Source organism: Eubalaena glacialis, chromosome 2, assembly GCF_028564815.1.
Source record: "Eubalaena glacialis isolate mEubGla1 chromosome 2, mEubGla1.1.hap2.+ XY, whole genome shotgun sequence".
Taxonomy (NCBI): domain Eukaryota; kingdom Metazoa; phylum Chordata; class Mammalia; order Artiodactyla; family Balaenidae; genus Eubalaena; species Eubalaena glacialis.
In genome coordinates, this window is record NC_083717.1 from 55,130,774 (window position 1) to 55,158,413 (window position 27,640).

Sequence of the window (27,640 nt, forward strand, 5' to 3'; positions counted from 1 at the left end):
TTCGCATGCATTGAGTGGTAAATTTGCATGGAACATATGAAAAACAGAGCACCAGAATGAATTGAATGTGTTTGAGTTATTACTGTTTGTCACTTACCTTGATAGTTTAGAGACAGAGTCCTACTTCTGAGACAAAATTGGACTTATTAGTGTTTCCCTTATTTGTCTTCTTGTTAGTTGTTCAGTTTCTCATAATTAACAAGATGTATCTCACGATTAACAAGATGTAAACTCTAATGCCATTTGCCATTTAGTCCTACATGTTTGTGAGATCATTGTAGGAACACTTTGAGAATTAAATTAGGTAAATTATTTTTTAAATAGTTTTGATTATTTGTAGTTTTTATTCCTGTATGTCTATTTGGAAGCAAAAGGAATAGCTATGAATTATGTTTTTTTGGATCCAGTAGACTACTCAAGTTATGGTGATCTCATATCATCAATAGTAGAAGTATAGATCTTAAGAGTTGGAATAACCCATAGAGATAGAAATGTAGTCCAGCTTCTTGCTTGATGAAATAACCCCTTCTTCAATATCCTTCCCAGGTCTGCTAGAACAGCCATAATGGAACATTAATTCACATACTTTATGTTCACAAAGTAAGAAGAATATAAGATTTTGCTCTAAAAGGAATTTAAAATATTCCATGTTCCTATGACATGGTATTAATGAGGAAGTTTAATGATACCTTTTGGGTTCAAAATTGTATGTTTTGAGCCACTTTCTTATAATATAACACAAGGTTTGGATATCTTATTTATAAATTTCTTTTTAAATCTCCCATATAGTAGATAATGGGGGGGGGGTGTCCTTCTTTGTTCCACGTAGAAGTTCTGTGTTAACTATAAGTCAAATATTTACAGACTGTTGAAACAAAATGGTGATTATATAAAGGAAAGCTGGATTGATACTTTAAATAGACTCTCATTTTCTTAATGTTAATTTTTAAAGTGATAAAATACTAAAACTCTTAGTCATAAAACTTGTGATTTTCAGCTGTGGTGCTAAACAATTGAAGCACATCAAACAAGCGCCCCTCCACTGCGCCCCAAACCAAAGGAAAGCATATTCTATTAAAACAATGATTTTTGACAAGCATTGGTATTCTTTATCATATGTCTTAGGAAATAAGTATCAAATAGTTCACCAGTTAAAAGTTTTGTGTAAATAGTGTATCTCCATTTTCTATACCTCATCTTAATATGCAGGTTTATTACTTCAGTGCTTGACTAACTTCTGCCTTGCTGATGGTCTGTTGAGCTTTGTACCTGAGAGCTCTACTAATCACTGTACTTATTGTTTGAATGTTTGGTACAGGAAGCGAGCAGCTGCAAAACATCTAATAGAACGCTACTACCACCAGTTAACTGAGGGCTGTGGAAATGAGGCCTGCACGAATGAGTTTTGTGCTTCCTGTCCAACTTTTCGTCGTATGGATAACAATGCAGCAGCTATTAAAGCCCTTGAGCTTTATAAGATTAATGCAAAACTCTGTGATCCTCATCCCTCCAAGAAAGGAGCAAGCTCAGCTTACCTTGAAAACTCTAAAGGTGCCCCTAACAACTGCTCTGACGTGAAAATGAACAAGAAAGATGGACAAGGAGCAAGAGATGATTTTAAAGGTAAGATGTTCTATTTTTAATTGAGAATTTTGGACTGAAAACCACATTGGAGATTTTCAAAATGTGTGAGGTGTTGCTGTTTGCTTTTTTTGTCTCATTTTGTGACCTTAGGACATGATAGTATAGTGGAATCGATTTTTTATTGTGATAGAGGACAGAACTAATAATTGAGTTAATGATTTCACTCTATTTTACTGTTCCGATGATCTCTAATTAGAAGCAGATTATATTCCCAAAAGTTCCTTTGCTAATGGATTGATTAGAAATTTTAAATATTTTCCACTAGGAAAAATGTATGAAGTAGTAGTTAATAACCTAAACTAGGCCACAAAGTCATTTAGATGTTAGAATAGCTGGACTAAATATCTGGCATGCATTTTGGAACCCGAGCACTATACAGTGGAAGTAGCAGAAAGAGGAATCAGTGATCTTTTTCTGTTTCTGAAGGCAAGGCAAAATGTTAATAGTTACCTGAGAAATAATCAATTTTTCTTCCTAATGTATTCTTCCTGTATCTTGCTCACCTTCTCCCAGGCATTTGGCACACTCATACTGCCAAGAATCGTTACCTAACAATGGTAGTCTTACCCAAGCCTTATTTTACTTTCTAAATGATCCTGTATTCCAAAACTTTTAAAAGTTTTTTTCTTTTTAATAAACTTCAAGCTTTCTTTCTCCCAGTGAAGGCAAATTGGTATTAGAAACAAGTTAATCAGATTTTTGAATGACTGACAGTCCTGCCAGAGGTAATTGTATTTTAAAAGAGGAAGCTTTTTGTTTAGAATATATAGAAGTTAGATACTACCTCTGAAGTTTTCAGTAACGTCATTTGAATCAAGTTTAAATTAATTAGTGAAATGGAATTGTGTTAATAGCTTCTACTCTGTTTCCATAATAAAGCTGTTTCCATAACTTTATTGCAGCTTTATTGCATGAATATTTCTATTCCATGAATTAGCTCACACACTAGATAAATAAGTGAATGTTGTCAATATGTTAATGTGGAAGTTGCATTATACATATTTCCCCAGCAAGTGTGCACCATAAGAACAACTGTTACTGTGAATGTAGGATGTGCTGCCACAGTTGAAGGCAGCAAGCCATTTGGGGGTTATAATACAGGATGGATGTACCCATCTTCTTTTTGGCTATGTGGTTCATTTTAGAGGTACTTATTGGGTGATTATCCCCAGTCTTTGTGTACTGTTTAAGCTCAAGTCTATATAATTTAGCAGTTCATTGTACTTTCTTCCAATATACCACACTCTTTCCCCCTGCCCCCTTTTTCCTGCAACATCTGTATTTACTATAGTATATTTTTACTAGGAATTATAAATATAGTAACTGCACTAGTACTTTTATTTCGAGTGTTAATTATATATGTTAGCTCTAGTTACAAAGTTTCCGGTGTTGAATAGTCTGCCCCAAACTCTTTTCGCATCAGAATTTAAGTTTAAAATTTTATAGATTAAGAGTATTTTTCAAATACACATATATCATAAAATATACAGGTATGTCATACAAAAATGTCTCATTTATTGTTTTCTCAGTAGAGTACCTCCTTTTATTGATACTCAAACGTTAATGAATGTTTATATTTCAAAATGCAATGTTTTAACTAATTTACATTTATGTCTGAAAAACTCAGTTTAACATTTTAAACAAAACACCATGTGAATAAAGTATTAGTACATTTTATGTAGAATTAGTAGAATGTCAGAATCACTTGAAGATGTTCTGAAGAGCATGTCATGCCAACAGAGGGTGCGTGGGTCTAGAACGCTGCTTATCTGTAAGATAAGCCATATTTACTGCATGCAAGGCAACTCTTTGTTAACAACTTTATTATTTGATGATTAGGAAACAGAATGTCCTATGTCCTAACTGGATAGTTATTTATAATAGATAGTTACTATGTTCTGGTTATATTTTAAGAAATTAGGTGTTTTTTGTTTTTGTTTTTTTTGGGGGGGGCCTGGTGTCATAAGAACATATTATAATTTTTTCCAATTAAAATAGTGCGAAATAAGTTCCCAGTTAGCAGTTTCACACTCTTCAGGAAGAGGTTACTGAAGTTTAGCAGAAGATGCCTAAATATCCTGAATAGAACAAACCTTAAGGATTCGTTCTTAAAGAGTTATGGCCCATAAAAGAAGGTGTTGACAGTCTGGTAGCAAGGACCAAAGATTAGATTCGTGGTGTGATAAAATTTGGTATTTTTGTGGTTCAGTTTTTGGAAGCTGCTCATTCGCTAACCATTTGCATTTTGTATTGTCTTTTACTATGAAGCAAATATAAAAGCAGAGGTAGGAATCATATTAAGAAATTTTATATGTGTTCATTACAAGTATAAGGGTCCATTTGACACAATGAAGATAGGATTATCTACATGACTCTAAAATTATCCTCTGCTGAAGTATTTGATGACAAGGCTGTCACTCTTTTGATTAAAGGGATTAAGACTTTTGTCAGTAATATTGTTTTACCAATACATCTTCTTAGAGTTAACAGACAAATATATCATTTGTTCTCTTTCCTGTAAAATAACATATCTGAATAGTTAATTCAAAATGACAAAAGTTCTTTATTTGGGGTGCTCCATTTTTATTTCTTCCACAGTTCGATAATTTTTACTGGCCTGTATGAAAAGTGGTCTCAAAATATTAGTAAACACTATTTTTTTTTTAAATTTGAAGGACAGTTTTATAATTTATGGAGACCTGTATAGTCTTTGCTTGGGTAATTTGAAAATGATATTAGTTGGCTTATTTTGTACATCTGCTAATAAGAATAAATTATTTTTTTTCCTACTCAAAGTATGAGTTAGTCATATTTGTCTCATTTATCAGGAAAACAAATACTCAGAAGTCCACCAATAGGCTTCCACTTAGGTCACTGGCAGACCTGTGTCACATACCGTCCCCCAATGCAAGTGAGGATTGGAATACTACTGTTTAGTTTTCAGTTTATATCACAATGGCATGTCGGGGTAAAGGTGGTGAATAGATTTGGAGTTAGCCAGCCTAAAGTGTCTGCCCAGATATATTAGAGAGCTGGAGGAAAGAGAGCAGTTTCAGAGGATCACATTTCAGATACAGAACAATTATAGCACTTGCTTTGGAGTTAGAAGTAATCGCAATAGAAAATTTAAGTTGATACAGCCATGTAAACTAAACTGCTATTAATCAGGACACAAAAGTTTTGGGGTATTACCCAGCGTTACTCAACTTCTGTTAGTTGAGAATGAGATCTTGTGGTTGGTCATTAGACGTTTCATATACTTTTAGTAATCGGTTAGTCTTACCTGTCAAACATTTGAGTACTTTGAGTAATGCCAGACATGTTTTATAGTCATTAGGGATCACACACACACACACACACACACACACACGCGCGCGCGCGCCCAGCCACCCCCTTTCAGGGTTTTTGAATTATCTCTGCCCAGAGCATTCATTCTTTTCTTTGCTATTAGAATTGATTTGTAAAGTGAAATTTGGTTATCTTCTGTTTAAAGGCTGTTTTCACTTCTTTTATTAATGTAGTCATTTGACTACAGGATTGAAATATTTTTACTTCTGTATTTTCATTTAAAATACAATCGTTTATGCTCGTGTTTATTGTATGCAATGAATTGGTGACTGTTAAAACATTTTATTTTATATCTAGTAATCTAATATTCATGCAAGTCATAACAAAAAATAGTGTTATTGGGGTATATTTCTCAGCTTTGGTAGGTGAAATTTTGTAATTATATAGGCTTATCTCAGAAAATAAGTGAGAGAATGTAGGGTGGGTTTGGTTCTTTTTGAGTTTTTTTGATAACATCATGAGGGTGAGTGCATTATAGCTAAGCTAATTTTAATTTTTAAATTGTTAGGTTTTTTCTTCTTCTTCTTCTTCTTTTTTTTTTTTTTTTTAGCTGAAACTCATGGTAAGTGCCCGGGAGTTTTATGATATGAGGTGTTAAATCAACACATTGCCTGTTGTATGATGTTCCCAAGCATTGGGATTTACTACTCTTTGAGTTTGAATGTTTTACATTGTTTTTCACTCCAATCATTGTACTCGGTAACTTCTTTGAAAAAAGTCAAACATTATGAAAGCTCATATTAAACTGCACAAAATAAATCAACATGTGAGTAAGATGAGAACTTGGAGTTTTAGAAAACAGCATGTTAAAATTCATTTTTGTGTGTGTGCTTGTATTTTCTTCTCGAGTAAGAAAAGTGTAAGAGAAGGAACACATGGAGTTTTTCTTTCTTTTTCTAATGTATTTCATGCAGTGGCACTCACCTTAAGCACTCATGCATTCTGTAACCTCCAAACTTACTCTGTTCCTCTTAAGGGAGTATATGTATAGATTTAAATTTTGTTGTTAAAGAGAATGGGAGGTATAGGTTTATCTCGTTTTGTCTGAAAGCGAATAATAACAAACGTAAAAAGTCTAATGGCAAAAGCTGACAGTGGAGGCCTAAGCCACTATATTTAAAGACAGATATGAGAAGGAAGTAAAATGAATTCCAGCAAACTGCAACAAACTCTTTAACCGCTGCAACTGTCCATGGCTCCAGAGATTTTTATCTCAAAAAGTCCTTGAAGTATTCTCTTCTTCTTTGTTTCTTCTGTGATTTCATTAGGATTTTAATTTGTTAACATTATGGTAACTCTGAAAATGTGTAATAAGTCGATATTCAGTCTGGCCTTTCAGGGCCTCCTGTCATTTTTGCCTTTTATGATGTTATTTCTTTATGGGGAAGAATGGATATAATAGAAAATCATAATAAAACTCCCATGGATTTAAATACTACAAGCTGCAAAAACAGTGGTAATATATCAGCTTAGGGGGAGATGGTCATTACTTGTATTTTAAAGACTCTGAAGGCAAGATGGGGAAAATGAAAGGCTTCTCTGCTTGTAAGGATCAGCTAGAATACAATATTAAGTAGACCCCAGAAAGAATACTAGCTTATTACAAACAGTGGAAATTTGTTTCTAGCTCATCTAACAGCCATAATATTTTAGATTGGCAGAGAGTTCTGGTTCATGCAGTCATTCAGAGTTGCAGCTGTAATGGCACTATCTTTAACACACGATTTTCAGAACCATCCTGGAAGCATCATCCCATTAGCCAGAAGGAGAAAAGCATTAGCCTGAAAGTAGCACTTATCTCAAAAAGCTGGGAAAGCTGGAGAATGTGTCCAACTCTGTGCCCAGGAAGGAGAGGAAACAGATTTTGGTGACTACTTAGTAGTCTGTTTCACTTGTCTGCTCATAAGTTGCCTTCTTCCCACCCTATTGTTTTCACTGCTTTGTAACTATTTCCTGTCACTGTGTAAGATTTATTCCAACCTGGCTGCAGATGGCAGTGTCTGTCAACTTCAGAGCTTATGGGAAATGATATATTAATCCTTCTCGGTCACCCACAGAATGGCCACCCTGAAAAAAAAAACTAAGACTCAGAAAAGAAGACTCAGAAAGGAATTAGTCTGGTTTTAGGACAAGGGCTATTTCCAAAAGAGGACTCTGAAGAAATTTTTCTTAAAACCTTGCCTTCCTAGTCTTTTGAAAACAGAGTAGTGAAATAAGAAAGAAACCTCTCAGAAAAATAGTGGTGTTTCTGCTCTAAACTAAAGCGAAGTTGTAAGCGGTATATTGTGATGAGTCGGCACATGATATCTTGGTTCATATTTACAGTTAAAACTGCACGTTAATATATACCATCATTGTGAAAAGAGCTTGAGCTCATTAAAAGCTATATATAAGAATATATATAGAATATAAAAGAATGAGTAAAGTTGTTAGTAGTACATTGAAAAAAATAAGTAAGCATATTTTGTTGGTTGAACCTAAGTATTAAGATACTTTTTAAAAGAGTTGTAAATCATAAATGGTATTTATTGCAAAATGGTGATTTTATTTTTCACTAGAACTTATTTAAAGAAAGCAAACATACATATATATTATGAAAATAAATGTTCTCTTTTTTCCTAATTTTCTAGATGTGACTTACCTAACAGAAGAGACGGTATATGAAATTCTAGAATTATGTAGAGAGAGGGAGGATTATTCCCCTTTAATTCGTGTTATTGGAAGAGTTTTTTCTAGTGCTGAGGCATTGGTACAAAGCTTTCGGAAAGTCAAACAACACACCAAGGAAGAACTGAAATCTCTTCAAGGAAAGGATGAAGACAAAGATGAAGATGAAAAGGAAAAAGCTGCATGTTCTACTGCAGCTATGGAAGAAGATTCAGAAGCATCTTCCTCAAGGATAAGTGATAGCTCACAAGGAGATAACAACTTACAAAAATTAGGTCCTGATGATGTGTCTGTGGATATTGAGGCCATTAGAAGGGTCTATACCAGATTGCTGTCTAATGAAAAAATAGAAACTGCCTTTCTCAATGCACTTGTGTATTTGTCACCTAATGTGGAATGTGACTTGACATATCACAATGTATACTCCCGAGATCCTAATTATCTGAATTTATTCATTATTGTCATGGAGAATAGAAATCTCCACAGTCCTGAATATCTGGAAATGGCTTTGCCACTGTTTTGCAAAGCAATGAGTAAGTTACCCCTTGCAGCCCAAGGAAAACTGGTCAGACTGTGGTCTAAATACAGTGCAGACCAGATTCGGAGAATGATGGAAACGTTTCAGCAACTTATTACATACAAAGTCATAAGCACTGACTTTAACAATCGAAATCTAGTGAACGATGATGATGCTATTGTTGCTGCTTCCAAGTGCTTGAAAATGGTTTACTATGCAAATGTAGTGGGAGGGGAAGTGGACACAAATCATAATGAAGAAGATGATGAAGAGCCCATTCCTGAGTCCAGTGAATTGACACTTCAGGAGCTATTGGGAGAAGAAAGAAGGAACAAGAAAGGTCCTCGAGTGGACCCACTAGAAACTGAACTTGCTGTTAAAACTCTGGATTGTCGAAAACCACTTATCCCTTTTGAAGAGTTTATTAATGAACCACTGAATGATGTTCTAGAAATGGATAAAGATTATACTTTTTTCAAAGTAGAAACAGAGAACAAATTCTCTTTTATGACATGTCCCTTTATATTGAATGCTGTCACAAAGAATTTGGGATTGTATTATGACAATAGAATTCGCATGTACAGTGAACGAAGAATCACTGTTCTCTACAGCTTAGTTCAAGGACAGCAGTTGAATCCATATTTGAGACTCAAAGTCAGACGTGACCATATCATAGATGATGCACTCGTCCGGGTAAGTTGGGCTACTGTTTAAAAATTAGTACTAGATTGAATACCTAATGATGGGGAGACTGTGATACAGTTCAGTGAATTCATTTTATAAGTGACTCTTTGGGGGGAAAATGTATGTATATGATTATATAGTATAGGAACACATGGACTTTTTTATTGTAAATGTAAGTACTATATTTTTGTTGCTCCTGTCCAAGTTCATAAATGTTCCACAAAATATTGATTGTCTTGTATCATGATCACTCTCTCTTTGAAAAAGAATAAATTTTCTAAATCTTGACAACTAACCCCAAAGTTTTGTCATTCAGAAGAGAAGTGGATGTTGCAGAGCACAGAAACAAGGGGGTTGTGGAGATACCCAATAATAAGTATGAATGTCAAGTCTTAATGGGGAGAAATGGTAGAATAAAACCACACCATGAAATAATAAGTGGTGTCTAAAAATGCCATACTGTGAAGTTGAGTATTGCATTATTGTGAGGTTAATGAAGTGACCCGGGCAGGTGGTGCATGCTGCTGGTAGGAGTTCCTTCAGGGTCACTCAGAAGGTCCCTGTTTGGCACTGCCTGATGGTGGTAGTTTCTTCCTACTTACATATCATATGGACTACACTGGGCCTTGGAGTTGGTTGGAACTTCTGGGAAAACAGCAACTATTCCAGGAATCTTGTAATTAATGGTGCCTGTATTATCAACACAATCCAGGGAGACTGAACTGGGAGAATACTGAGAACACAGGTACCCACCTTCTAGCTCCCTGTTTCTCCAGATGGGTTGCTTTTTGTTCACTCCTTCCCTCCACAGAAAATAAGAATTTTAGTGCCCCCATTTAAGAATGTAAGCCTGGCCAGAAGACAGAAACCAATTGCCAATCACATTGTACCAACATTTACATTTGTTATAGGGTTCTTTATCACAGGATTTTATTGTATTTATAATATTAGATGTACCTGGCATTGCTAGTTCTTTTTCATCAACTTCAAGTAAAATTTAATGGCAACTAAAATTAAGATATAGTCAGTCTTCTATACTAATAAAGGAAAAGAACCCATGACACAGATAACTAGAAAGTAATGAAATTTATTTCAAAATATATTTTAGTTTTAGAATGGATTTGTCTAAATCTGAGAATTTATAAAACTAAACCAGTGGAAAAAGTTGTTTGACATCTTAGAAATTTAAAAGTTGCAGAGGTTCTGTGCTCCTTTTCTTTGTTACCGTTTTTTTTTTTTTTAAATACCAAATAGGTTTCTAATGTTGAAAAAAGATTCTTCATTATTTAAGCAACTCAGGCAATTTTTCACCGGAGACAGAAAGGGGCAGTAGTTGCTTGGAGTAATTATCATTGCTTGCTTGCTTTCTGGTGCCCTTTTAATTTTACTTTAGTAGTTTTGAGCTACATGAATAACTACTGACTTAATATACTTAATAACTGATCCTCACACAGCCAGCAACTTATTTTCCATAGTTTAGCAGAATGATAGGGTATTGTATAAGGGTGTGATGATATTTTATGGAAAGCATGTTGAGGTCTATCTTATGAATTTCCGTTGTTAGAGCAGAACTGCAAATCCCCAAACTACACATTTTATCTTTGTCTTCTTGGGTTAGGATCTTTTCATCTGTTTCCAGCAAAAGCTGTACCTGGGCTTTAAAAACAATGAAATTACTCTCTGTAACATTCAATCCAGAGTTTTAAAAAATTGTCTACCTTACTTAGCTGCCTTCTCAGAAATCTACTGAGCCTTACTGTCTTCCCCCACACCATCCCATTTTCCCCCCCTAGTAAAGCAAGACTAAGAACCTACAAAAGTTTAGGTGCTTATTGTATACTTGCTTTATTCTATTTTAAAAATTATCCTCTAGAATTTTGAGGAAACAACCATTTTAGTTTATAAGGATGTCCTTTGAGTAAGTGTTAGGGTAAATTTAACTGTGAGCTTTTAAATTATGCTAACAAATTGTTTTTTTAGTGAGTTCAGCTTAATTATGTTAAAGCTAAATATTATCAGTTGCCCTATTATAAATTAGGATTCACTAGATAATATCTGTACTTGAATATTACCACTTCAGAAACCCTTTGTGTGAGGCACTTTGCTAAGCAATAGAGATGTAAAGATGAATCATGACCACTGAGGAGCTTCTTAGGGGTACACATTAAGCAGATTTTACTGCTAACTTTCTTCCTCCCTTCGCGTCCCTCCCTCCCTTCCTCCCCCCTCCCTCCCTCCCTCCCCTTCTTTCCTTCTTTAATAACACAGTGTGACAAGGTTAAAAATAAAAAGCATCAAAATAGGTCTTGGAAGTCAAATTGATAATCTGCCAATTTTTTTGGAAACATTCATAGCAGATGATGATCATGATAAAGTTATAGTGTTTTAGTAACAAAAAGTAGTTTAAGGTGATCCTCTCAGGTACACTCTCAGAAGTACTGATGGATTTTCAACATCTTATTCCCCAGTAAGATCTACTTTGCCTTTTTTAAGCCTCATCTTTTTATATCACAGTTTGACAAACGAAATAAACCTATTGACCACTTTCTTATGACCTGCTAATTTTGAACTACAGAGTAGGGTCAGGAAGAGAAGAGGAAATGAGAAACTTCGTGGTGTGCTCGATATTAATAATTAAATCAAGGTTATATAGGGCCTTAGACTTTAAGAGCTAAAAGGAGCCTTGGAGCTCATCTACTCGTTAGTTTATAAATGAGGCCTGGAAGATAGTGACTATTTCCTGGAAAATATGGCACTCTTGAGTATTTCTATTGGGTCTTATTTTTCAGTTATTAATTGTAAGACTGACTAGCTTGGAGGGAGCGGTAGTAAATTAATGATTATAGATTTTTTTTTATTTAAAGAAAAATACATTCCTTGCTTTCATGTACCATATAATTCAAACCAGAGTAGCAAATTGTTTCCTAACTGGAGTTTTTAGAGGAACTGTTTTTGATGACAATAAGAGTATTAGTGTTTACAATATTTTATCAAACCTAAGATATCTTCACTGGTTGTAGGAACACACTATTATTTTATTACAGCTAAAAAGAACAAATGCTGCCAATTTAGTTTTGAGATGCTGTCAGTTTTATGTTATATCCTGATTTCAGAGATGTTAAAATATGAAAACAGAAAAGCAAATTTTAAAAATCAATGAAATATATGTTATCTTTCCACAAATAGATATCAGAATCGTTTAAAAACTACCCCTACACCTTTAAATTACTGGAATATTTCTCCCTAGGACTTATTTTTACTACTTTTTGTTGTTCCGTAGGAAATAGTACAGTGATAAACGGGCTCAGAACTCAGCTTTCATTTGAATGAGAACGATCCTAATGTGATGAGGTTTTTACAGTATTTTGCTAATAACATTTATCTATTTGTATGTTCTTTTAAATTATCTTTTAGATAATTTGTCATTTTTTTCTTAGACAAAGCATCTTCAAAGGAAGAAGATGTAAAAAAAATTTTTTTAATTACCTTTTATGTTAGGAAATTGAGTTGAGGGTATGAGTATTTTGGAAGACAGTATTGCTGTCTGTGAGGTGCCCCAAACTGCCTTCGCATCTGAATGAGAGATTTGTTTAAAAAAAAAAAAAATCCTAAATTCTACCCACTAGAGATTCAGATTAGGAGCTCTCGTGTATAGCCTAGGAATATATATTTCTGTTAGTAACCGCAGGTATTCTGATAAAGCCAGACTGGAAACCAGTATTTGGGAGATGGCTGTTGGTACAGTTTATATATACATATTTATTGAGGCCATTTTTATATACAATTACATGTTTAGGAACTGGCAGGCTTTAAGAGAGTGATGAGGATTGTAGGCATAGGGGTGATGGTGGTATGAGACTTGGTTCAGATTAGTCAGGGAGTCCTAGAACTTTGAGTAGAGATCTAAAGACCAAAAGAAATGGCTGAGATGTAGAATTGGATAGGAAAGTGCAAAAATAAGAACTAGAACATATTAAAGGTGATAGGTAAAAATGCAAGCCCTACTGCCAAGAGGTTATGCTCAGTCTCTTCTAAAAATCACTCACTCATTTATTTCTGGGCTCTGCTATACCAATACTGTCTAACCCAGTCCCCAGCATTTTCCTTGATAGACACCCTTAGTTATTATTGAAACAAAACTTGATTCTTTTACTTGTCAATTGACCTACAGTGCTTTAGGAGTAAGATTATTCTGTGCTCCTTTAGGTATGTTTAATTGTATCTTCTACATTCACTATATTGTGCTTAATGCAATGGCCATTATAGTTTCTTCAGATTTATTCTAATTGAATTGAAGAACTTCATACCTGATTTATGTCCTTTAAGTAGAGCAAGAGAGTGAAGTAGATCTACATAGATTCATCGTAAAATAATTTAAAACAATGAAACTTGTCAAACTCCTTAGTTGTTACATGTGAGGAAAATGAAACTCAGATTCTGACCTACAGAAATTAATAACAGAATTGGAAGTAGAACTCAGGGTTCCTGGTCTCACAGGCAGATGTGATTATATGATTTGGCTGTTACCCAGACATCTAAACTTTATATTTAAGATAAACAACTTTTCCTCATCTCTTTATAGAGAAATGAAAAAACTAAATATATCCAGGTAATCTAAAAATCTCATTCCAGTCAATAGTTTTAATATACTCACTAGCAAAGTGTTTAAACGTAGATTCTAGTAAGTTGACTGAAGTAGTTTAAGCCAGCCATTCTTACGGATCCTAAGCATTCTTAAGTATTAGAGAGGTCTATTTTATCTGAATACTACTACTTCTACTTAAATATCCATACCATTAAGGAATTTTTTTTTCGACTATGAATCAGGATACATTTGACATTATCTGTCTTTTGCCAGTCTCCATATTAAATTAATACAAAGTGTACCCTACTTTAAGAAAACCTATATGTAAAAATCCAGGTCTGTGTACTAAATGAATTTAATTAAAGGATGCATGCAAATTCTCCTTTTTCAGACTGTTCATTGACATATTCTTCCAATTTCCAAATATTCTCCTGCCTTCAAGATAGCTTTTGATTAAAAAAATTCAATTTTAAATGGTATGTGTCTATTACATAAAGTGATATACCTTTACTATTTAATTCTTAAGTCTTCTCTAATTGAACAGTGAATTAGAAGTGCTTGTTTTTAAGAAAAAATAAATGCAGTCCGTTAATAATGGGCTTTGTCAAAATAATTATTGCTAAATTTTGTTATGTGTTTGTTACCACAAAAGTAAGTTTTGTAAAAGATAGGCTACTGATGTCATAAATTATACCATAATTTATAGAACCACGTAGTATATCTGAGAATGATAATCTAAAATTAATAATGGGAAATTTTCACCCACGGAATTCAGTTGCAGTCTATTTTTCAAATCATTCTTTCTACGAATATTTATATTTGAATATGTCCTTATTCTAAAAATAATATATATTTATTGTAAAAAAAAAGATTGAAACATACAGAAGAGCATAACAATGAAAATCACTCAATATTTTAAAAAAGATTGTTGCTAGTCATTGAGGAGAGGCAGTAAAGCATAGTAAAGAGCTTGCTGCCTGGACTAGAATTTCTGTTCTACCATTTACTGACTGACTTGAGCAAGTTTATGAATCTCATTACTTCAGGGTATGCATCTGTAAAATAGGGTTAATAATATTACCGACCTGATAAGATTCTTTTGAAAATTAAATGAGTTGATACGTGTAAAGTGTCCTGGCATATTAAGTGCTATATATTGTTTTGTTGTTAATACCGGAATATTTTTGTTCCGTTATAGCTGAGTCGTTAAATTTTCAGCCAAGCCTGAAAAAAATCTGAGAGCCAATAAAATAAAAGTAATAATAAGAGCTAGTATTTATAAAGAATTGTTGTGCAGGGAATTCATCTGTGCTTCACATACATTAACTTATTGATATATTTTTATGCTCATTTTACAGATGAAACTAAAACAGATAAAGTGACCTGTTTATAATTATCATAATAATAGAACATATTGTATTAAATTCTTTTGGCATTCAAGGTGTGGAGTGGAGTGAAGATTGGTGGGAATGGACAGACATGTAACATTTTATTAAGAGTGAAGATAAATTTGCTTCACTTGTGATATGAAGTGTCTTGTGTGGAGCTAAGACTAGAACACAGGGCCTCTGAATCCTTTAGAAACTACACCAAATCCTTTAAAAAGTATCAGTCACATTGACACAGAGTCAGCTCTCAGTTATGAATGTTAGTGAGGAAGAGATACAGGACACATAATTAAATAACAGAAAATTGTTTTTTCCACCTTGGAATAGCTGTACCTGATAGAAGCCGGTTTGTCTTTGTGTTGTAAGGGTGTACATAAACATTGATGTACATTTCTATAACACCTAGGCAGGTGGAAACTGGGAGAAGGAATTAGCAATGCGTTTCATGGCAATACGGGATATTGGCCTGATGGGTAAACCACATTTGAGCTAAGATGATAATTCTGACTTAGTCCTTGGAATTCTTTATAGCCAGTGACTTGAAACAGGTTTCCAACTGGAACTATTTTTTTTCCCCTAAGTTATTTCCAAAATTTGAGACTAGGCTATAAAATCAAATTGAGAATTTTTTGTTCAAAGAGCAGAGGTGTTTTAAAAGGCAACAATATGATGTGTTATCTTAACAATATCACCCACTCTAGAACTCTTTCTCATACATTCTTTCTTATTAAGCCTTCACAACTTTGCAGTGTGAAGAATACCATCCTATATTTTTTCCCCCTTTGCAGATGAGGAAACAGGTTCAACTGAGTTCCTTGCTAAAGTTTAAAGGTTAAAAATGATGCTAAGTGACAGTTGGGACTAATACAGAGTATTTGACTCAATCTTTCCACAGCGACACTGTCTCAAAAATAAATTATCTTAATACAACTTGGCATAAAAATGATTTTGCAAATGGTAGATACCACTGTTGTACGGGATAGACATTCCTTAAAGCTAAAGATTCTAAATTCACAGAATCATAGAATCCAAAAGTCGAAGATATCCAGGAGATCATTTTGGCCTTTGTTCAAATGTTTTTGATTGCAACCCCTATAGTAAGAGATATTTTACATAGCATTCCAGTACTCATGTGCATATCTGCCTGTACATGTAATTGAAGCAAAAGTTTCACAGAACAGTAGGTGCCAGTACTATGTGGAATGCATTCTGATTTTTTCCCTTATTTGGTTTGCATTAAATGGATTGGACTACCCGCTAATGAATTGCAGTTGGCAGCTTGAAGAATATTTATCTAGGGCAACTGACCTGAATCATGAATTTGTGAGATTTTATTTTTTATAGACACACTAGAATGTACAAAATAGTGTGTTACTTAAAGTAATTACTTTAGGACTGACTATAGTACACTTACTCTGATGATGTTTGCATTGCTCAAAACCATTTTAAAGATTCTAGTTGGAATAGTTGCAAAAACCTGAACACCCTTAAATATATTCTGTTTTGGCAGATTTAAAGTCACTTTAGCAAATAAGGTGGATGATCAGTCAGGCATGCTGTTATTAAATTTCAGACACATAAGACAACAAATTGCAGTATAAATATTTCACATTAGAATACAGTGTTGATTTTATGATTAATCTCAATAACTGAGTGCAATCATTATATTATTCTATAGATACAAAAAGTATTTGGTAAAGATTTATAGTTGAAGAAATGTTGAAACTGGGGTTTGATAACTGTTAGTAAGAAGTTAAGAGTAAGGATATAAGCAAGTATATGTCTCATCTGCTTTCAAAAAAAAGTGGATATAAATTATGTTCTAATCCATTAAAATGGTAATTTGTACCTAAGGTGCTATTAGGAGACCATAAACTGCTTCCCTAAATGTATTTTTCTTAATTGAAATTGTTTTATTTATGGTTTAATAGATATTAAGACTTAATTCTTGAGCTTCTATTCTAGTAAACATAAAGAACTACAAGTGAACAGTTTTGAAGTCAAACTTCTATATGCCGTTGTTTTTCCTGAAATAATTTGAGTAGTTACTTAAGGCATTTTTGTTATCTTGACTTTTTTCCATGTCCTAATCTTACTGCCCAGGTTTGTTATATACATAATTACAGAAAACCTAATTCTAATTTTCTACTGTATGTTAATTTCATAACAGATCAGTAGTTAGAAAGTAACCCTTTTAGAATTCTATGCCGGGTTTTTTTCTGTCCTATTTTTCCATTATCTATGAGACTGAATCTTTGCCTTCACTGGCTTTTTACCAGTTTGCTTCCTGTTTCCATTTAAAATATATCAAAAATGTTATCTTTTATTTGCTCCCTACCCCTACACCTTATTTTTATTTTCTTTCATCCTAATACTGGCATTCACCTTTTCACTTTATCTTTTCACTCACTAGCTAGAGATGATCGCTATGGAAAATCCTGCAGACTTGAAGAAACAGTTGTATGTGGAATTTGAAGGAGAACAAGGAGTTGATGAGGGAGGTGTTTCCAAAGAATTTTTTCAGCTGGTTGTGGAGGAAATCTTCAATCCAGATATCGGTAAATATTTTAGTGATGTGATCATGGTGTCATATCTTTTTGAATTAAGAATTTATTTACCTAGGTTTATAAATATTTTCAGTTATGAAGAGCAACAGAAGGAGATTTTGGTATGGATTACCTAGAGTCACAGATAATGACTGAATTTGTGGACTTTGGGGATTGATCCTGCATCACTCATTTATTCAAGTTCTTATTTAGATAACTTAGACAAATATTTTATTTTTTGGCCACATTGGGTCTTCGTTGCTGCGCGTGGGCTTTCCTCTAGTTGCGGCGAGCGGGGGCTACTCTTTGTTGTGGTGCGCGGGCTTTTCATTATGGTGGCTTCTCTTGTTGCGGAGCATGTGCCCTAGGTGCGTGGGCTTCAGTAGTTGCAACATGCGGGCTCAGTAGTTGTGGCATGCAGGCTCAGTAGTTGTGGCTCGCGGGCTGTAGAGCGCAGGCTCAGTAGTTGTGGCACACGGGCTTAGTTGCTCTGCGGCATGTGGGATCTTCCCGGACCAGGGATTGAACCCATGTCCCCTGCATTGACAGGTAGATTTTTAACCACTGTGCCGCCAGGGAAGCCCCTGGAAGGTGAATTCTTAACCACTGGACCACCAGGAAAGTCCGACCCATAGCATTTCTGAGACAAGAGTTTCATAAAATAATGGTCTGAAGACTGTTGGGAATGTCTCACAAGTGTATCATGCTCAAAGTTTGGAAACACTGGCTGATATCAAATTAATTTGGTTTATTTGCTACAGGATTTCTTGGGCTTAATATTGTAATATTTTCCCAAACTTTTTGAACTCCAGAACCCTTCTTCCATCCTGCATCTAATAGTATTTGCTTCCCAGAAGAGTTTTCATTGAACACAGTTTGGGAAAAACTGATCTATAATATATCAGTCTAAAAGTGAAGAATTTGGGTTTCACTGATAGACAAAGTAATAGACAAACTTGGCAAAGTAGGACAGGAAAAAGACAACAGCTTCTTAGGTAGTATACTATTGTATAATTCTGATCTGATTCGATTTCTGCAGTATAACTACTTGATTACTGGGTTTGCTTACTTTTAAAATTGAATGCATGACAGTTATAGGAAAAGAATTTCTCAAAAGCTACCATCATAATTGTGAAGAATGTGGCAGAGAGTACTACAGATCATTTCCCTTAAGCTTTGAGAGTTGAACCGGTAAAGTCTATTGATTCTCAGTATGTACAGTGAATTGACTTCTCTGTAATTGTTCTTAGTCTACTTGCAAATGAAAATAGACATTTTGAGTTCATGACATAAATATAATAGTTTAGACTTTGTATTTTAGCTAATGTTTGTTAATCAGAAAGCTATGCCATTTTGTATGTAATTCATTCAAAGTAAACCTAGACACATAGAACCATGCCCTTTTTGAGATAGAAAAGAAAATTTATGAGCTTCATAAATTTGGTAAACTTTAGCTGTAGGTTCTGATGTATCTAAAGTTAAACATTAGCTATAAAGTATATTTACATAATATGCAGAAATACTTTTAAGAAAAAACATACATTAAACAGTTCCACTTGATAGTAAAACAATTAAAATGATGACAATAGAAATATCAAAAAGGAATATTTTAGAAGAGCCACCCTTTATGGAGCTTTTCTTCCAGGGACCTGAAAATAAATGTGCCCCAAATGGTATCTCCTTGAACTTTAAGATTATTATCTTTCACACAGAAAGATGAGAGTAGTGACCTGTGTAATTTACATTCTGATTAATTTGTAATTTATTGCCCTTGAGACCAAGGACATACATTTGTGATGTTTCATCAAAGTTATTAATTGTAATTATTTTTAACTGTTCTGACCCTGTTAATACCATATTTATAATTAAATGAAGTTTTTAAACACTTCAGTGGGTATTGTAACTTAGGCCTGTAAAAAAAAGTTGGATGTAAACTGTGAAATTCAAGTATGAATTGGATAATTTATAAAATGTTATTTCATGAACATTAAATTGCATTAGAAAAATGTCTTAGTTTAATTCATGTTCTTATGATCAAGGGGACCTTTTAAATTTACCTTTATATTTAACTTAAACTGAATGTGCAAATGAAGAAACATTTTCAAAGCTTTTAAAAAACTTATAAATTGATTTATATGCTCTATTGATTTCTAAAGTTTGTTCTATTGGAACTTCCCCCTGTTTTCCAGACCTAATTCTTAAAATATTTTCATTCAGTTTCACAGTAGCAAGTGAAAAACATTTTAGTAAAATGAAATTGTTAATTCAATTAAAATATCATTTAACTTTTATCTTAGATATTTCTTTAAAGGGAAGGAGATAAATCTACCTTGTTAATGGTTATTCAGTTTCCCATTTTTAAATGAGTGATATCAAAAAGGTTTCCAAGCTTGCGTTTAAAATAGTGAAGACCATGTGAAACTGAAAGACGACTACAAATACAAATTACTTTTGTTTTACTTATTGGCTCACAGTTAATGTGTGTATTAAATGGGTTTGGTTTTTGGGCATAATCTAAGTTTATCAAGTTTACCTGAGTTTAAGTACTTGGCATCTTTGTTAGAAAGGTGCTGGAAAAACTTCATGGAACCATTGTGCAATTTGGGGAAAACACAGACTTTTCCTTAATGAAATTCAAAATTGTTTTTTAAAACAGTATGTATGGATTGAATATGTTTTTATAAGTGAAACATTTTCAAAGTATGATTAGCCTTTTTTCCTTTTACATTTATTTTTCAGCGATTGAGTGGATAAAGTGTGAATGCAGATTAACTTTTCATTTGTGTTAGTAGAAGATTAGAGAACTTGAATTTAATGAACATTTTCCCTAACTTCTTAGAAAATGCCACCAAAGTGCCTTATTACTTTATTTCTTTGGCTTCTTAAAAATATATGCTACCATTTGCCACAATTTATAACATTCATATGTATTTGAACTTTGTTTTCTCAAGTGCTAATGTAAGAGAAAAAATATTTCTATACGTAGTGCACATAAACTTACATGTATAATTATTGTATATTTTTATATTTTATATGTATAAATATTTGTTCATCAGTCTGTAATAAAATGTGAAAGTAATGTATTTTTAAAAATCATTTCTTATAGGTATGTTCACATATGATGAATCTACAAAATTGTTTTGGTTTAATCCATCCTCTTTTGAAACTGAGGGTCAGTTCACTCTGATTGGCATAGTACTGGGTCTGGCTATTTACAATAACTGTATACTGGATGTACATTTTCCCATGGTTGTCTACAGGAAGCTAATGGGGAAAAAAGGAACTTTTCTTGACCTGGGAGACTCTCACCCTGTAAGTCTTTGGTCATTTTTTCTTCTCTCTTTTAGATTTTATTTAAAAGCAAATATAGAGTTTCATTTATATAAAAATTTTAAAGCTTTCATTTGGAATCTTTGTTAGTATCTATACCTAGTAAGATAAAGTTGCTTTAATCTGTCTGAAGTACCATAAACACTTAAAAACTCGAAGGGGAACTTTTTTACATATTGCTGTCAGCAAGCTGGCTTTGTAAAGATTGATTCTGTAGGAAAGTGTTTTTAATTTTTTGTTTGTTTGTTTGTTTTTAATGAAATCATGAAATTGCCCAGTTAAATCAGAGCTGCGCTGAGTAAGGGGCTGGTGGCTACAGCCGCTCTTTAACCTTGAGACACCTCTAAGGCTCTCATAAGAGCACAGTGTGAGATCCATAGCTAAGTAGCTGGTGTGGGGTTTCTCAGCAGAGAATGGGACATCACCAATGACTGACAGTCTTTCTTTAGTTTCTACATATAAACTCTTGGGGCAAGAATACTATCTATGCTTTAATTCTTATTGTTAAAGGTTTTTTTTTTTTAATCTTTTCCCAAGAAGAGTGATACAAACTGTTGTATTTTGTAGTTCTGTGGTAGCCTTAATTTTCCATTTCTGACTGTTAGGTTCTATATCAGAGTTTAAAAGACTTATTGGAGTATGAAGGGAATGTGGAAGATGATATGATGATCACTTTCCAGATATCTCAGACGGATCTTTTTGGTAATCCAATGATGTATGATCTAAAGGAAAATGGTGATAAAATTCCAATTACAAATGAAAACAGGAAGGTAATAAATGTTTTTATGTCATCCTTGTCTTTCCTCTTTATTAACAGAATTTTAAATCATATATGCTTGCCGTTTTTAAAGGAGTATCTAATATCATCCATACAGAGACCCAAGAAATCAAGTAACCAAGTTATTATAAATGAAATAACCACAGTTTTCTAAATCTTGGCTGTAAGCTGGTGTGAGAGCACATGGTTGGGCACTAAGCCCCTTTTAGAGAAAGAAGGCATGCGTAGGAGGTAGTGAATGGCTCAGTGTGGCTGTGGTATAAAGCATGAAGTGGGGTGTTTCTCATATTAAGCTGTAGAGGGGAGGGAAATAGGGACCTTGTAATTAAGGTCCTTATAACCAAACAGATGATAATTGCATTTAATGTACTCACACATATATGTGCCTTAAGTATACGTCTGAAAAGTATTAAAGAATACTTTAAAGAAGTCAGTTCTGTGTTTTCTGTTGACTAGAAAAGTATGCATCTGGAAACAGAGGGGAATAACCCAGAACATAACAGGGAAATTATGATATGTATAAAACCTTTAGTAAGTGTGTGTTTATATTAATATAATTTTTGATAAAGTATTATATTCACTAAGTTAGGATACAAAAGTATGTTTTCCATTTATGATTTGGTATAGTAGCTTGTGCATCAATTAAAACACCAATATTTTTGTTGAACTGGATACAGTAGACAGCTCCCCAAATATTCTAGAATAGAAAACATGCGACCTCCTTGTTTGCTTATACATATCCAGTACATTGCACTTTATTAAAAATGTTAGCTTTTATAAATTGATGTATAAATGGTTTAAATGTCTCTTTGTTTGCATACCTAATTGAGAGAACTTTAAAATTGTATCAACTTATTTGTACATGGCCTTTTTACAGTTTAATATTGACTATAATAGAGAGCTGTGAAATTGTTAAAGGTATTTTCCTTTGTGTGTGTAAAGTTTGAATTTTAAAAAATATTCTTGAATGTTTTTTCTTTGGGAAAATAAAAACAAAAAAGTTATGCAGCCCTGTAGCTCGTTGTGTTTTGTTGTACTGCATATTATAAGATGTTCTTGTGGTTAATATTTTCTGCAGGAATTTGTCAATCTCTATTCTGACTACATTCTCAATAAATCAGTAGAAAAACAGTTCAAGGCTTTTCGGAGAGGTTTTCATATGGTGACCAATGAATCTCCTTTAAAGTACTTATTCAGACCAGAGGAAATTGAATTGCTTATATGTGGAAGCCGGGTAAGAAAGCAAGGGTTTGCAAAAATACCTTCTATTGATTAATTGTTTGTAATGGTGTGGTATAGATGTTAAGACATGTTTTCTTGAATTTGCAGAATCTAGATTTCCAAGCACTAGAAGAAACTACAGAATATGACGGTGGCTATACCAGGGACTCTGTTGTGATTAGGTAAGGTGCTTAATTCTTAAAAGGAAGATTTATGTAAGTGGCATGCTTTTTTCTGCATTGGGGGTATAAAGTATCTAATATTCCTAGTAATTCTGGTTAGAATGTGCTTACTGCCGGTTACATGATGAGGAAAATAGAACTATCACTTCCGAGTATTTCTCCTTTCTTTTGAACTCTGTGAAATGTTACTTACCTACCCTATATGAAGCATCTTTTATGTGAAATGGTACATTCTTTGATTTAATCCTTACAACATGGCAAGATACATACTAGAATTGTTATTCTACATCTGAAGACTCCAAATTCTCACAGAAAGAGGCAGAGATTCCCAGTCTTAACTGCTTCCTAGCAAATGCTATTGTCTTCTTTTCTTTACTACTGTCCAATCCTGAAAGACATAGGCTTCTTCCTCTCCTGCTAAGGTGGGTTTAAGGGGACAAAGATGCCCTTTTGGCAGTCACTGGTGGAGTGAGATGGGAAGGCATTCCTGGAGGTTGTCTCTGAAGGTTATTACTCTAAGACTCAAGTGTGTGAAAACCGTAATGAATATCAATTGTATCTAGAAATAAATATTTTATATTATTTTATGTTCTATTATTTTCTTTTGTTCTGTTATTTTATTCTTCATTCTGGTTTGTGGGAGGTTACTGATATTTCCTCTATTTAGCACACCCTTGGTCATTTCTAGCAGCAGTTGTGAGCTTTTTTACTTTTAGCAACCACGGTTCTGCTATTTACTTGAAGTTCAAAGGTGACCCATAAAAGGGTTGAGATAACATGATGAAAGGATAACCTCACTTGTGAGTATTATCACAGCAGTATCTCTGTTAGTGATATTATTGACCACAGATAGTTATGACTGTGTAGCATCTTAATGTTTCCCTGAGAATAGTTGAAGATATCTTGTGCTCCTCCTTATGGAGAAATTACTTTTTAAGTTAAGGTCTTAATTTTATTTCTATCTTTTATATAACATAATTCCTACTTGATACATGTCTTAAGATCATATGTGAATGCTTAAAAAAATTTTTTTTTGAAGTATAGTTGATTTGCAGTATTACAATATTGTGTTAGTTTCAGGTGTACAACATAGTGTTTTTTTTTGCAGATTATATTTCATTATAGGTTATTATAAGATTGGGTATAATTCCCTGTGCTGTACAGTAAATGCTTGTTGCTTATCTATTTTATGTATAGTAGTTTGTATCTGTTAATCCCATACTTCTAGTTTGACTCCCCACCCCACCCCCACCCCCCATCATTATGTAAGGTCTCTCTTTATGTCTTGTAATTTTCTTTGCTCTGAATCTGATACAACCATTCCTCGTTTTTTATTGCTTTGCTTTTTGTTTGCATGAAATATCTTTTTATGTCTTTCTACTTTTCAACCTATCTTTGTTGCTGAATTTGAAATGAGTTTCTTAAAAATAGCTGACTCATGTCTGTCAATCTTTGCCTTTAATTGGTATATTTAGGCCATTTGTATTCAAGGTAATTATTGGTATGTTAGGGCTCAAGTCTGCCATTTTATTTGTTTTCTGTTTCTTTCTTTATGGTTCCTTGTTGATGTCTTTTTGCCTTCTGTGGGGTACTTAGTTACTTGAACATTTTTAAGGATTTCTTCATGACTTTAGTGTTCTTTTTTTGTGTGTGTTGCTTAGTATAGTGTTCTTCATGGTTGCTGTTGGTATTACATTATACATATGTGATATTGCTATCAAAATCTCTTCCCGTGAAGTATGGAAAACCCCACTTTTAAATATCGTTGTCTTGAATATTAATGCTGTTATAATTTTTGTAGCAGTCATCACATATGATTTATAAAATTCATGAGGAGGATGGTAGTCTGTTGTATGTACCTGTATTTCTACTATTTCTATTCTTTCTTCCGTTTGCCTCAGAGTCCATCTTTTATCACTTCCTTTAGTTAGTCTTCAAAGGCAGATCTGCTAATGACAAATTCTTTTAGTTTTCCTTTGCCTGAGGGTGACTTCCCCTTTATTTCTGAAGAACAGTTTTGTTTGTGCTATTTGGGGTTTCTTAGCTTCTTAAGTCTGGGTTTGTGTCTTTTTCCAAACACGGGATGTTTTCAGCCATGATTTCTTGAAATACTTTTTCAGTACCACTCTGTTTTTCCTTTTTTTTTTTTTTCTAAGTATTCCTTTATTTATTTGTTTTGGCTGCACCGACTCTCTTAGTTGTGGCATGCAGGATCTTCATTGTGGATGTGGGATCTTTAGCTGTGGCTTGTGAACTCTTAGTTGCGACATGCATGCGGGATCTAGTTCTCTGATCAGGGATCAAACCCAGACCCCTTGCATTGAGAGTACGGAGACTTACCCACTGGACCACCAGAGAAATCCCTCTTTTTCCTTTCTTTCTATGCCTCTAATGATACCAGCGTTCAGTCATTTGTCATTGTTCCACATGTACCTGAGGCTCTATTTATCTTTTTTCAGTCTATTTTCTCTTTTGTTCAGATTTTTATCCTTGGTCATCTTGACTCTACTATTGAGCCCATCTCGTATTTTTCTCTTACTCTGTTTTTTAGTTCTGTAATTTCCATTTGGCTCTTTCTTATTATAACTTCTAATTTTTGCTGAGAGTTTCTAATGTTTCAGTTTTGAAACACTAGAACTTGTAATTGCTTGTAGAATCATTTTTATGATGACCTCATTAAAATCTTTGTCAGTTAATTCCAGTATCTTATTCATCCCAGTGTTGACATTGGTTGATTCTCTTTCTTTCATGTGATTTTCCTGGTTATTGGTTTGACAGGTGATTTTGGATTGTATGCTGGACATTTTGGCTGTGTTGTTAGGAGACCCTGGGTCCTATTACGTTTTTTACTTTAGCAGTAAAAAAAAAAAAAAAAGTGTGGCTGAATACTGTCGTATTGTGTAGACAGACATGTTGGTTATTTCCAACCCTGTTAGAAGAATGTCACAGTGAATCATCTTGCATATGGATTATTCCATACATATGTAGAGACATTATTAAATTGGGAAGTGGTGCTAAAAGTGGGATTGTTGAACCAAATGGTAGATACATATGTAATTTTGCTAAATACTGCCAAATTCTCCTTCACAGAAATTGTGACATTTTGCACTCCCACCAGTAATATATGAGTATCTCATTTCTTACAATTTTCCCAAACCCAGTGTGTTGTTAAACTCAGCTGTTTACCTGTCTGTTAGTTGAGAAATGGCATTTCAGTGTAGTTATAATTTGTGGTTTTCTCGTTATGAATGAGGGAGGTTGGGCATCTTTTCTTATACTTAAAAGCTATTAGTAATTTTTATAGTTCTGCTCATTTTGCTGTTCAGTCATTTTGATTTTTAGAAACTTTATATTTGTATTAGGGAGATTAGCACTTGAATAAATTGGCAGATATTTTTTCCTAGTTTGTCATTTGTCTTTTGACTTTGCTTACAGGGGTTTTTTTGCAAATGAAAACTATTATGTTTATGCAGTTAAATACTTTATATTTCTTTAGTTTTTAAAAAATACTTTTTATTTTTGCTTTTCTGTTTCTGACCTCCTACGTCCATAGTAGAAATTTTAGTCATATTGTTTCTTTAGTCACCACATAAATTAGCTTTATTTCCAAGTTTATTTTGCATATTTCTTGAGTATTTTAGAGAATTCTAATTTCTATTTCAGATTTGTCCATCTCTCACTGAGTTCCATGTGTGTTTATGTGGCCCAGTGCCTTCTACCTGACTAGGGCCAATTTTTGTCAGCTGCTTTCATCCCTTTACAACCAGAAGCTACTTTCAAGGGACACCTCTGCTTTCCAGGGTGCCCCCTATCCCTTTCAGGCATGATGTCTTCCTAAGACTGCCATATTTGGTCCAAGATACTTTCCTGTTGCCAGTGCTCTTACCTGCCCTTAGTAGTTCACTCTTGGGGTGGGGCTCTGCCCTTTTCGGGTGAACCGTAGCCCATGTTATTCTGCACACCCCGTTCTTCCACATAGCTCCTGCTGAACTCTGCTAGTGTGGACTCAGGTGTATATAAACTCCAGTTTACATGTCAGTTTGAGTTTTCCACTCTGTTTTTCTGGTTAACTTAGGCATAGATTATGGGTGTTTTTATTGGAATTTGTCTCCTTTATGTACTGGATAGGTTTTAGAAGATGTGAGTGGGATGCAATCCATACAGCTACCACTTTAATGTAGAAACACAACAACTTCTTTTTTTCATTTTCAGTTTTCTAAATAGTTGCATTCTTAGTTCACAGTTTTAATGTAGAACATAACACTTATAGGAAAAGAAGAATTTTGCTCAGTAAGTGTTTTCATTATATAAACTGATAGTAACCCTAATATTTTAAGTTCTAATTTTTTAGAAAGAACCAAAGAAACAGCTAAACTTGTCACAGTGACCACTGCTGGTCTGCTACATCCTTCAGGGTTTGTCTCCTCTACTCAAGGGCACCCGTTGGTCTGCCTCTTAAGGTGTGGCTGATTCAGTTTGGCTTTAGAACACTCCTGAAGGGTGAGGAAGCTTTTCTGCCCCGACAAAGGGCTCTGGGTTACAGCAGACTTGCTTTTTCTTGCCAGCCACCCAAAAGGAATGACCTAAACTGTGGTATGATTTCTCTCCTTCCTGAGAGTTGTGCCTGTACGTTCCATGTCCAATTTCCTGTTGTGTAGGTTTTTTTTAATTCTTTTCTCTAGGTGAATGGGGGGTTTGCAAGAACTGAAGGGTGGGGAGGATATTAGAGTGTCAGGGAAGGGAAGTGGAG

The 27,640-nt window shown here is 34.0% G+C and overlaps 1 protein-coding gene across 5 annotated transcripts in view; it reads left to right on the forward strand.

Moving 5' to 3' along the window:
• Positions 1 to 27,640, forward strand: part of UBE3A (ubiquitin protein ligase E3A) — a 90,455-nt gene that overhangs the window by 56,542 nt on the left and 6,273 nt on the right. For all 5 annotated transcript variants that reach the window (XM_061180006.1, XM_061180008.1, XM_061180010.1 and 2 more), the window contains 7 exons: positions 1,319 to 1,623; positions 7,623 to 8,869; positions 17,247 to 17,391; positions 20,486 to 20,691; positions 21,315 to 21,479; positions 22,566 to 22,721; positions 22,817 to 22,890. In XM_061180006.1, the coding sequence (XP_061035989.1) occupies positions 1,319 to 1,623; positions 7,623 to 8,869; positions 17,247 to 17,391; positions 20,486 to 20,691; positions 21,315 to 21,479; positions 22,566 to 22,721; positions 22,817 to 22,890 (2,298 nt within the window). The remainder of the gene's footprint in view (positions 1 to 1,318; positions 1,624 to 7,622; positions 8,870 to 17,246; positions 17,392 to 20,485; positions 20,692 to 21,314; positions 21,480 to 22,565; positions 22,722 to 22,816; positions 22,891 to 27,640) is intronic.